Source organism: Mustela erminea, chromosome 15, assembly GCF_009829155.1.
Source record: "Mustela erminea isolate mMusErm1 chromosome 15, mMusErm1.Pri, whole genome shotgun sequence".
In the NCBI taxonomy this organism is placed as follows: Eukaryota; Metazoa; Chordata; class Mammalia; order Carnivora; family Mustelidae; genus Mustela; species Mustela erminea.
In genome coordinates this window covers 62,594,556-62,606,607 of record NC_045628.1, presented here as the reverse complement: position 1 = coordinate 62,606,607, position 12,052 = coordinate 62,594,556, and the positions used below count along the sequence as shown (strand labels likewise).

The 12,052-nt window shown below is 41.5% G+C and overlaps 1 protein-coding gene across 4 annotated transcripts in view; it reads right to left on the bottom strand.

Moving 5' to 3' along the window:
* Positions 1 to 12,052, bottom strand: part of WDFY2 (WD repeat and FYVE domain containing 2) — a 178,424-nt gene that overhangs the window by 8,098 nt on the left and 158,274 nt on the right. For 2 of the 4 annotated variants that reach the window (XM_032314636.1, XM_032314639.1), the window contains exons 8-10: positions 6,733 to 6,838; positions 2,935 to 3,036; positions 1,703 to 1,833 (exon numbers count right to left, since the gene is read on the bottom strand). In XM_032314636.1, the coding sequence (XP_032170527.1) occupies positions 1,703 to 1,833; positions 2,935 to 3,036; positions 6,733 to 6,838 (339 nt within the window). Of the gene's footprint in view, positions 1 to 1,671; positions 1,834 to 2,934; positions 3,037 to 6,732; positions 6,839 to 12,052 lie in introns of all 4 variants that reach the window. The other 2 variants (XM_032314638.1, XR_004279123.1) reach the window with 2 other exon arrangements.

Genomic DNA, 12,052 nt, shown 5'->3' with positions numbered 1-12,052 from the left:
CAGCAATCCAGGCACCTTTTTAAAAGAGGAAAGGACTCTTATCTTCTCCAAAATGGGAATGAGATGATGACATTTCCCAAAGTCTTACGGATTACTTGTTGCTCTGATAGAGCCTATGAAAAATCTCTACCCATGCCTTTGACAAATCTTAAAACAAACACCTCAGTGCTTTTGCTACGTCTGATCTCAGAAGTACCTGCTGGTATAAAGTCCACCTGTATCTATTTAAAAAAAAAAGGAAGCAGCACACCTGTTAAAAAGCCGAGGATACTATTACTATTCTAATCGAAGGGCTATCCATTCTTTCTCCTCCGTTTCCTGGTGTTACTGCAGGTTTAGTTTCTCTATGGTCTTCTAACACTTGAACAAGTAAAACAATCTATAAACAAACATTGTTATTTGTTTTGTATCTTTTAACCTATGCATTGCTTAATAAGAAAGCTTAATAAGAAGTCGACTGCCTAGGTGGTCTAGAAGCAATGCAGAAGAGGCAGAAGAAGAGTGACATGGGAAGGGAGATAGAGACATGGGGAAGGAGACGGCTGGTCTGTCGTCAGGCTTCATGGATCGCACTCCTCAGCAGTGGGCTCTCTGAAGACAGTTTTACCTGTAGCTACGTCTGCAGAACAGACCTCCAGCATCACTTTAAAATATTTAAATGATCACTTTAAAATATTTAGAATTTACAATTTAGGTTTAATGTGTAGCTGCTTAGGCTCTCTGGGTCTGTGTCTCTAAGGTCTCTTGAAGCTCCCCAATTTAATGAAAAGATCGTTCTTATTAATTTCATCACGTATGATGAGTGGAAAATAATCAATGAACATAAACGCTTACTGATGCAAGGGCATCTTAATTTACATTTGATATGGATAAAGAAGCATGAAAAAAACACACACACCAGGGTTATCCATAAGAGAGTGCTTTGATGTATTAACTGCCATGACTTTCCTTAAATGCTGACTTCCTCTGGTGCACTTGAAATATGTTTCTATTTATATGCTGTTTCAAGACACCCATCTAGTACTTGAAATGATTCTACTGTATACCAGGTAGGGGAATAGGTGGTGGAGAATCAGGCAGACGATTTCCTAGGAAATCCTGCTGTCATTCATTAAAAGGGGGACATGTCGCAGAGGATTCTACTTACCTCTGGGCAGTCTGGAATGAGCGGCATTGAAGAGATAACACAAATGTGCCCTGCCACCCACACACCCCCCCCAAAAGCACAGTGACATGCAGTAACCTAAGGTCCTAGGTTATCGGGCAAGACCATCAAGCATTTTCCCTGTGGTTACGTAAAGTGGCTTAGCTCTTCCTAAGAAAATGTGGACTCTGGAGCCAGTGGGCTGATTCAGCTCCTGTAAAAATACCAGCTTGGGCTAGAAAGTAAAGCCTGGGTGCCTGCAATCCGGAGCAACCCTCAAGGAAATAAAGGGATAGCAGGGTTGGTTGGAAGAACACCTGCTGGCAGGGCATCTGCCCCTGGGGCGGGAAAGAGCACAGAAGACATGAACTCTTGATGTGGACTCTCTATCCCTATCTAAAGAGAGAACACGGGTCTCTTGGCAAAAAGGAGGGCTCTGCCCATCGGCCATGTTCTGTGCGTGAAACCAGCAGGAACTAGAGTGCTCATGGTCACGGCTGCAGGGCCGGATCACCTCTCTCCCTCACCCTGCTAAGTCTGCGGACCGCTGGAACTCACTCTTCGTCGGTGATGGCCTCGTGGCAGCTGTCACAGACTCTCACTTCAAACTCGAAGCCCATCAGAGGGATGGAGGAGCGCTTGGAGCTGCACTTGCCGCAGACGGCCTTCCCACACTTGCGGCAGTGGTGCTGGAGGAAGAGAGAGCACAGGCTTGCCAGGGATCCCGCCACCTGGCCCCACCTCATCGGTCCGGGCACAGCCGTCCGCATTTTGGTGAGGATGCTGAACAAGAGTACCAAAGAAACGGAAGGAACACACCAGCTCTGTTCTCTTTTTGGGCTCTTTATTCAAATGGAGAACTGCTGGATCCACATCTGCTTGCATCACCACACCCAACTCCTACCCCTACCTCCCAACCCTGGTCCCGCTCTGCCCATTCTAGGTCCTTCCCAGCTCTGGTCAGTATGAACTCCAGAGGACCACCCAGTGGCCAGGTTATCTCAGACCTGGGTACAGAGGGGGTGCCACCTGCAGAGACCATGCTGCTGGGTGAAGGACAGCCTGAGTGCACGCCAGTTCAAGCTACTACATATACTCTGGCCGTACTCAAGCTAGATGACTTACACTGCCTTCCTTGGGGAGGACCAAACCATGAATCGGACTGAAAATGCTGTATTATGAACGAGTAGCTCTAAATGACTAAAACTAAGAGATGGCAGGAGAGAAAGTGAAATTATTAAGAAGAAATAAATACTTCTTACATAATGTCAAGATTTGGTCCCACTCTGAGCTAAGCACGATCCCTCTAATTTTAAGGTGTATTCCCGTAGTAGCGACTAGAATTTTTTTTTTTTTAAGATTTTATTTATTTATTTGACAGAGAGAAAGAGAGCACAAGTAAGCAGAACAGCCGGTAGCGGGGGAGAGAGAGAAGCAGGCTCTCTGTTGAGCAAGGAGCCTGATGTGGGGCTTGATCCCAGGACCCTGAGATCATGACATGAGCTGAAGTCAGCTGCTTAACTAACTGAGCCACTCAGGTGCCCAGTTGCCACCATAATTCTAAAAACATACCCCTTAACTACTCGCAACAAGTCACTACAGAAACAGAGTCCATTAGGAATGAGCTGCAGTAGATAAGGGAATCCATTAATGAATAGTCTTGGAGTGGCTCCAGGGTATGCCTGAACACCCCAACCCCCCAACCCCTGCCTGGGGGTGCTAGTTCTAAGCTCACAGGTGAAGCTCTTTCCACTCTATTCCATCTTGATGAGGGAATCCAGATCACCCACCTGTCTTAGGCCAATCTTCTTACTGTCCCACATCTGCTTGAAATTCCAGAAGAAAGGCTGATCACACTTTTGGCAGGAATCGCTGTCCAACCATTCAGGGGTCTTGTGAAATAAAGCACACAGCAGGTCACGTTGTGAAGCAGGGAGGACAACGGGGCCATTAACAGTGAGGAGAGTTACAGAATCCAGATGTGCGCGTGAGAACCAAAGGTGTGATTTCTCAGTCATTTAAAAAAACATTTACTGAATGCCTACTCTGTCTCAAGTGTGGGGATGCAGCAGTGATAAACGGAATCTCTCCCGTCACGGGGCACACAATTTATGAGGGAAGACTAACCAAGACAACAATATTAATATCAATTCTTTAAGTAAGTGGAAGTGCAAAGGCCTAAGGAGGGGAAGCAGAGTGCCAGGAGGGTGGGATGCCACAGGTGGTGGGGAGGGGGGTTGCAGGAACATTCAGGGCTGTCTGGGCCAGGTCACTCACACATGGTTCTGACTGCCACGTTGACTCTATCTCATATTGTCACATCACACGCCATTAGACTTGCTCTGGCTACATACAGCCGTATATGTAACTGCACATTCCACAGGCACACAGCTCCCTGCGCCAGAAGATACACCCTGACCGCAGCGGGTACTCGGGCAGCTGCCTGTCCACCCTCTGCTCATGGCGGGGCCCAGCAGGCCTGGAGACGTAACTCCTTGCCTCATGGACCACACACTCTTCTGCCTACGTTCACTATTTCCCAGCTCCATCGGGAGTACTCGAAACAATATCAAATGAGTTTTAAAAACGTGTTAAGCGTAAAGCTATTCTTCAGCAAATCTTTACAGATTATGCATATAGTGACTCTGCATCTGCTTCTAGAGTTTCACATTCAACTCTGTTCAATTCGTCATTTGGCAGAGGGACAGATCTCTTTCCACATATCACTGAACGGGAACCTGGAAAACAGATGCAACCCCAGGGTTTCTCAAAACTGAGTTCCAGAGAACTCCAATTTGACTCACAGGACACTTACTATAAAGGAAGCCCAAGATCAAACCAGTCTGAGAAATGTGGCAAACAATGGCCTGTGCCCTCTCTCTACAAGATTATTTTTCTTGTAGCTTTCTTCTGTTGATGTAATCCTTTTCTGAAGAAGCCCTGTTACAGAACAGACATGGGGAGTTAGCCTGTTCTCCCATCTACAAGCAGAAATGAACCTACAGCTACATGGTCTCAAAAAAGAAAAGTAAAAAGGTGACATCTGAAAAGCTCTAACTCGTGGTCTATTTATTTTCTTAAAACCAGAGTTCTTAAATAAGCCTTGATTTGCTTTGTAATTTTTAAGCTCTAATCAGCTTAAAGACTGATTTAACAAAATAATACAGAGTTTTCAGGAAAAAAAAACAATTTATCCCTAAAAGATTTACCTATGTTGTGATTTTTCAAAAACACTTATGATTCAGGAAAATCAGGAGGATTTACAAAAAACTGTCACACACACACTCTTATATTTTTTATAAGGAAATATGCAGATTTAGGACATACATCAAATGCACTGAAGAGGGAAATGGAAGTAAGGCACAGGACAAAAGGGGGAAAAAAAATCAGTCTGTGTAGTCTGATTCCTTTTTTATGTCCCAAAAAACCAAACCCTGCACATGTGTTTTTGCAGAGGAAACTGTAACCACGTTACTGATATTCCTGGGCTGGCGGTATTATTAGGAGTAACTGACATGTTTTCTATTTGTTAAGGAGCACTCTGTAACTTTTCTACAGAGAACGTTTATCCATACTTCTAAAAAAGGATACAATTTTTGAAAAAATGGATTCCATTAACAACAGAAACTCATGTTAAGCCTACAAGATAATGCACTCAGCCACACCATCTTCCATTTGTCCCCCCAACGCTGTCCCCGTGGCCACGCCACCATCCCTGACTGCTTCTACTTGCGCACGAGCACCAGCACGCAGGGCATTGACTTCTGTCGTTCCCCTTGTCTTTCCTTGTGGTGTTTCCTGTCCCCCTCAGAGCACGGCCAGGCTCCAGGGGTCTTTTAGCGCTATCTCCTTCCACAAACTCTCTGCTGAGAATGTTAGCCAACAGTAGCACCCTTTCCTAAATGTCCAGCACTAATGTTCTATCCTACAGCAACTGTAATCACATCATTTATACCATTTAACTGTTTTCTGAAGTCTTCTCCCATTTATTTTTTCCTACCAGAAAGTCTATCAGTGCAGTGGTTGCTTTTTTACATGTCTCCGGCCTCTTGACGTAAGCACCACAAGCTCTGGCTGGGACCCGGAAGCCCCCAGATACATCTCAGGGAATTTACATTTACAGAATATGACATTTGTAAAAGAAAAAAAAAAATGGTTGGGACCCTCTCTACTCATTTGGGCTCTGAATCACCAGAAGAAGATTCAAGACGGTCATAACCTGTATCTGCATGTCGAAGTGCATAATTTAGGCAAGATGGCTCAAAGGACTGCCCATCAACTGACTAGGGTCCTCTCTGAAAAGCATCATTATCCTCCTTTGGGCCTTGATCCATCAAGGCTGGAGTCTACGTGCACTGGGGGAAGAGAGCCCAGTGGTTCCCCCTCTCCTGGTCTAGTCAGTTAGGCCTGGGAAGAAGCGGGCGGGGAACAGATGAGCTTTGACTATCCCTCACCCCGAGCAGGCTATCGTGAAGGATCCGTAGGCTTACCGGCACCCTGGCTGGCATGGCCAAGAACACACTGTACCAATTTCCCTGCCTTTATACCGAAGGGGCCTCGTGGTACTTTCAAAAGCAATATTCTACAATTCCCCACTCCCTAGCAGTAATGATCATTTTAATTAGTTACTAATAGAACTCCCATGGATTTATGGTTTGAGCAAGTCAGGTTTTAATCCTCTTAAGCATTTAATTACTAGCATTTGAAAAGCATTACATGGTGGATAACAGCAACTACTCTCTTGAAATGAGATTGGGGTGAAGACATGGAAAGAAGTTGGGAAATTGCTTTTGTCTTTTTAAAGTGCTGCTTTTCTACGTCTTGCATCCTGCAAGGAAATACATTAGATGAATATACACCGTCAAAGGGAAAGTTCATCCAGCCTAATTCTAGGGAAATGAGAATACGACTAACTTCAAAGTCCCTGTCAAGGGTCTATTTAGTAAACATGTCCGTTGGTAAGATGTTCAAAGATGAAAGAAGAAAACTCATAAAAACAGAACGCCAGGAGAAAACTCAAATGTATTCTTAAAAAATGACAGTGTATATATTTGCATCTGGAGAACTGTTTGGAGAATGATTCATAAAGAAGCACAAAAACAGTTATTTCTGATATTTCTATTAGTATCAACCTAAAGACTCTTACTTCATCGAATACCATTTCTCACACATTGGCCACCATTCCTGGCTAACACAAAACACGCAAGTCTTCTGTGTTCCTAGGGCACTTGAAGGGATAATTGTCTGAAAACAGACGATTCCCTCTTTGTCACCTGAACTTTGATTATGAATGGAGAAACAGATTCAAAGTCTAAACAGCTTCATCTTGGTCGAAATTCTCATAAAATCACCATTACATGAATGTTACATGCCAATTTGGGAGGGGTGTAAAAAAAAAAAAAAGGAACTTCCTTTTCAACTAGAATCTTTTATTCTCTGACATTAACAGGTCTTATTTAATGGTTTCATCATAAGAGAACTAAGAAATGAGCAGGAGGGGAGGCAGAGGCACTTTTCAGCCCAGCCAGAATTGCAGTGTCCAGCCTGGCAGCCATGGGAGTGGTCGGTGACCTGCCCTTGACACCTACCTCCTGCCGCTCCACGTCCATGTTCCAGACCACGATCCCACCATCACCACCGCAGGAGATGAGCTGCCGTGTGTGCTGCGCATAGGAAAGGGCCTGGACTTTGTCACTGTGAAAGAAAGCCAGGGTTAGTGTAGGTCCGGAGAGTACGGCGAAAGCCTTAAAGGCAGGAAGCCCGGCAAAGTCCATCAGTGTGCATGCTTCCCCTTAGCCCAGAGCACAGACCTCAGAAATCAGATGGAATCAAAATGTTTATTTAAGATGCTGAGGCCTGAGGAAGAGAGAGCCTTTGTCAGTTACTGACACTTGAGAAAAGCTGAGAAAAACCTGATTTTTGAACTTGTTGTAAGGTGGGACTAGCTCCTTCCTTAATTAATTAGACAAAATCTGTGGTACATGGTTATGCTGTATTTGTTCAAAAGCCATGATTTTACTTTTTTTTTTTTTTTAAAGGATCCTTGAAGAGTATTGGAGGTCATTCATTGAAGTGCCCACTGCACTGACCAGCCAGAGTCAGGTAAATCGTGTTGGCTGAGGTGTGGAGCATGTCATGGTGGCTTAAGTCCAGGCACCATTTCTTGGCTTCCAGGGTGGAGCCAAAGCAGCAACAGACTTCAGGTTTGCTGACTCTATTTTCTCTAGTTTTCATTCCCTCTCTACTCATTTTGTGCTCGATTTTCCTCTCTAGTTCATACGTGGCTGACGAATTATTCCCTCTTGGGGGTAGCTACCATGGAGAGTCCAGTTCTATGGTCTGACAACGTGGTGATCACTAACAAAAGGTAAGAGACATTATTTTCCACTGGGTGAGGGAGCAGGGAATAGGGCTCCTTGGTTGTTTCTATTGGAATATTTTTCTATTTTGAACTGAAATCAATTAAGAATTCTGTGCCCACTGGGAAGGAGAACAGCTCCTTGCAATCCGGACTGGTGATTTGTGTGCTTTTGTGTTTCCCTCTGATCTGGGGCTGAAGCTGTGGGACCGAAGCTGTTCAATCTCTGTGTGTTTGTGACTACTGCTCAGAAAGGCTCTTCCCTCTCATGTCTGGAGTACTAGCCTACTGCCAGAGGGCATCAATAACTTAGATTACAGTATTCTTTTTTTTTAGTGTTTTAATTTCTTTTTTTTTTTTTTAGATTATGGTACTTTTTAGATTATAAGAACTTTTTCTGCTTGGCTTATAAAGACAAACAAGTGCTGACATAAATTGAATTTTCATAAACTTACTAGAAAAAAAGAAAACTATGCCCCTAAAACTTTAAATTTACTAGACATAAAAATTCTTTTACAGAAAACACTAACTCGGTAACATTTTAAGAATCTAAGTTCACAGAATTGAGGTGAACTCTTTGGCAAGTGAGATGAGAGTGCTGTATTTTAAAACAGAGCTGTCTTTCTCTGATTCATCAGTGTTAAGTATGAGCAAATGTACATCTTATTTTACTTGGGTTGATTTCTTCTAAAAAAAAATATATATGCATACATATATATACATACACATACATACAGTAACTGGTCAAATAAGCTACTATTATGCCTATATAATCCTACATAAGAAAAATGTAAATTCATGTTCAACTCAACTAAATAATGGTTTTGATAAACTTTTCATATAAATAGAAATTATGTTTTATAGCACATCAATTTAAAGATAATCCCCAAGATCTTCAAGCAACTTAAAGTGGATTACTCTAAGTAGAGCTAATTGATAATCATTGGAAAACAACCTTAGGTAATTTCTAAGTAAGTTAGAATACCAAAACTTGGATTACAAAGCATAATATTGTTTATATATGTCTGCTTCTCATTTTTTAAATTATAGAGAGGGTATAACTTAAGTGAGTCACTTTCATGAACATGTTCATTTTTGCCACCTTAAGGAGATATAAAAGTGGTGTTTCTTGCAGTAGAAATTTCTGTCATGTGTGTTCATGAACTTTGTTAGTCTGCTAAAATACTTGTATGTGACAGTTCTCAATTATCCACATCCTCCCTCTTCCCAATTTTCTCTATGAAATGTAAGTTCGTTATCTCTGGTTAATCAGTTAAAATGGGTGGTTGAGATTATATTGGGGCAATGATGGAAACAAGATACAACTATTTTTGGGCTTTTGTTTTTAAAAGAGAAAATGGAGTAATTTTGTCTTAAAGCAATGGTTCTCAAACTTTTTCATCTTAGAATTCCTTTACAGTCTTAAAACTAATTTGAGGACACCAAAGAGCTTTGGTTTAAATAAGAAATTACCAACATTTATTGTATTTGAAATCAAAATGGAATTCTTAAAAAATACTGATTCAGGGCGCCTGGGTGGCTCAGTGGGTTAAAGCCTCTGCCTTTGGCTCAGGTCATGATCCCAGGGTCCTGGGATCAAGCCCCATATCGGGCTCTCTGCTCAGCAGGGAGCCTGCTTCCCTTTCTCTCTCTGCCTGCCTCTCTGCCTACTTGTGATCTCTGTCTATCAAATAAATAAAATTAAAAAAAAATACTGATTCAGTTGAAAATAGCAATGAGGAATCCATTCTATTTTAATATAAATAACACGTATTTGGTGAAAATTAACTATATTTTCCAAGGTGACAAATTTGGATGAAAAAAATGGCTTTGTTTAACATTTCTGCAAATCTTTCTAATGTCTGGATTAAGAGAAGAGAGACAGATATTCATCTCTTTCTGTATTTGTTCTGATACCACTCATCATGCAGTCTCTGGAAAATACCATTGTACATTTGTGAGAGACTATGCATGACAAAGGCACTTCTAAAGTAAAGTACAAATTTGTTCCAGAATATGAGAGAGAAAAATGAAGGACAAAACCTGGAAAGTGAATTTTATTTGCTTTGGTTTATAATACTCAAGTCTGAAAAAAGAGCCATAAAATGCATTAAAATCTTGGCACAGTTCCCTCAGTTTTGATGGCTTGCTTCCTTGCTTCACTGATAAATGCCTCCGACTACAATGCAAAAGGATATTCTTCATCTTCTATAAAATCTGCCTCGCTAGCAAAGATTCTGTGTGTCACCACATTATTTTCAGAGCTCTATGTTGACTTGGTTAAAGTCCCAAAAACACCTTGGACAACTCTTAATGATTTTGCCTTCCTAGGCCGTACCCTACATTTTGAAAAAATAAAATAAAATAATTAGGATACTTTCTACACCTACAACTACCTTTGAGATTCCCTAGGGGGATCCTTGAGAATTGTAAAGATCTACTCCTCTGCCTTATAAAAAGAGAGATACTATAAATAACTCTATTTGTTTGGCCTGTTGCTATTTTAAGAGTTTCGTGGGAAGAGTTAACAGATCAGAAGAGATGCTCGGCCTTCCCTAGGTCAAGTCAGTTTAGATAACAATTTATTAATGTAAGTATTCCTGAAGTTGCATATTTTATGGGAAGACCCTGGAGGCTCATCAGAGCTCTCATTGTCTCTAATAAGCTTTCCCCTCCAGGCAAATACTGGATCAAAACTCTCAGGACATAGTTATGTAGGTTATCTCAATAGAGAATTTTATTCTTCTCCATTATGATTACTATTTGTCACAGTAAACAAACAAACAAACTAAAAAACCCCCCAAAAAACCAAACACCCAACCATTAAAGCCTTCATAATCTATATAGACAATTTCTGTTTTACTCTGAGGCTTGCCTGACGGCTCGGCTATAAGCTACGGGCCTGAAAGGATAATCTCAAGAGTTTCATGGAAAAGGGCTGTATGTGCCAGGTATTTTAAAATATTGATATTTCGAAAGAATAGACTCTCGGGCAAAGGCTACAGAGCTGACATTGCTTAGGTAATTTTTAAGCTGTGCTAGTGGACTGAATCAGGATTTCCTTAGATTTTTGGACTCTTCAAGTCTGGATGCAGATGGCTTCATGAATGCAGACTGCTAAACCAAGAACCAGCAGAACAAGAATTAATTATACAGGACTGGATGAACTAAAGAGGGAAATTTTACTGTGGTTATTTGTCTGGAATACGGTTGATGTTGTTTTAATGTTCTACTTTCTGGATATGGGAGGGTTCTTTTTATCCTACTCTTTATCCTATCTCTAACCTACAATCTTATAAACTCTGCTTTTATAAGCTAAACAGAAGCATTTAAAAATGATGTCCAGGTTTCAATGATTCCCCCAGAATTCGAAAAGTATTACTGAACCTGCTTAATTTTAATGGCAAGATAAAATTTTTTCATAGGTTCAATTAGCATCTATCCACAGGATATGGTTGGGCAACCAAGCCCTTACCTAGACTGTCCTATTAGAGAACGATGCTCATTTAATCAGATATGATTAGTCTCTTAAAATTAAGAAGCCAATGGCTACAAAGCTCTGCTAAAGAAAACCGGCCTAGTATCTGGTGTGCAGAGGCCTGGCCTCACAGATGGTAAGGAAACTACTAGGAACCTGGCAAATGCTGCAAACCTCAAGGAGTTCAACCAAGTTGTAAATACTATGGTTGACCTAGGGCAGAATATATTTTGGGCTTGGTTTCCTAATCTTGGAATAGCAAATAAAAGAGCCTTTGAAAAGCACAATCCAGGGTTCCTTATAAACATTTCCAGGCAGAAGTTAATTTTGTGGGCTCAATAGTTGTTTAATAATTCTCTACGGGTCTACACTTGCAAAGCAAACCAAGATGACCTACATGGTTAATTAACACTCTCATCGCGTAATGTCAATAATTAGGCCAAACCTTAGGAGACCAACCTTCTTCGGTGATCAAGAATAATCTCTGAGATTATCAGGATGAAAGGAGAGGAGAGGGGTTAGAACGATCATGCAGACCGTGAAAGACCGAAATGGGCAAGAACAAAATACTGGTATCTTCAGCAGAGTATTAGGGGGCATCAGGCACACCTGTCTGGGTTATGATTCTCTAGGGGCCTGCATCTTGCAGTACCTTTAACTGTGCTACTTCATAACTCTGTAAATGTTAATTTGGCATTATTGCAAATTAATCCTTCCAGTGAAGAGGGAACGAACCCCCATGCCCCGCCCCTCCCATGGAGGAAGCCATTTGTAAATGTACCTACAAATTCATTTGTTTTCCTCTGCCTATGTGTATGTCTGCTCTTTGGATTTTCCTTTGAACTGGTTGTTAACATCTTACTAGTTCCTTTATTAATTAATGACTTAATATAAAATCCTTGACAGGTACTCGTTAAAAAAAGAGTCTGTTGTCTTCCATCTCTCTTGGTTGTTATCTCACCTGTCTTAAAAAGTAGGGAGAGCCACCATTCTGACATTCATGGGCAAGAAGGAAAATCTACCTAGTTGAGCAGACTCATAACCCTGTGATTTGAACTACATTTCATTTGTT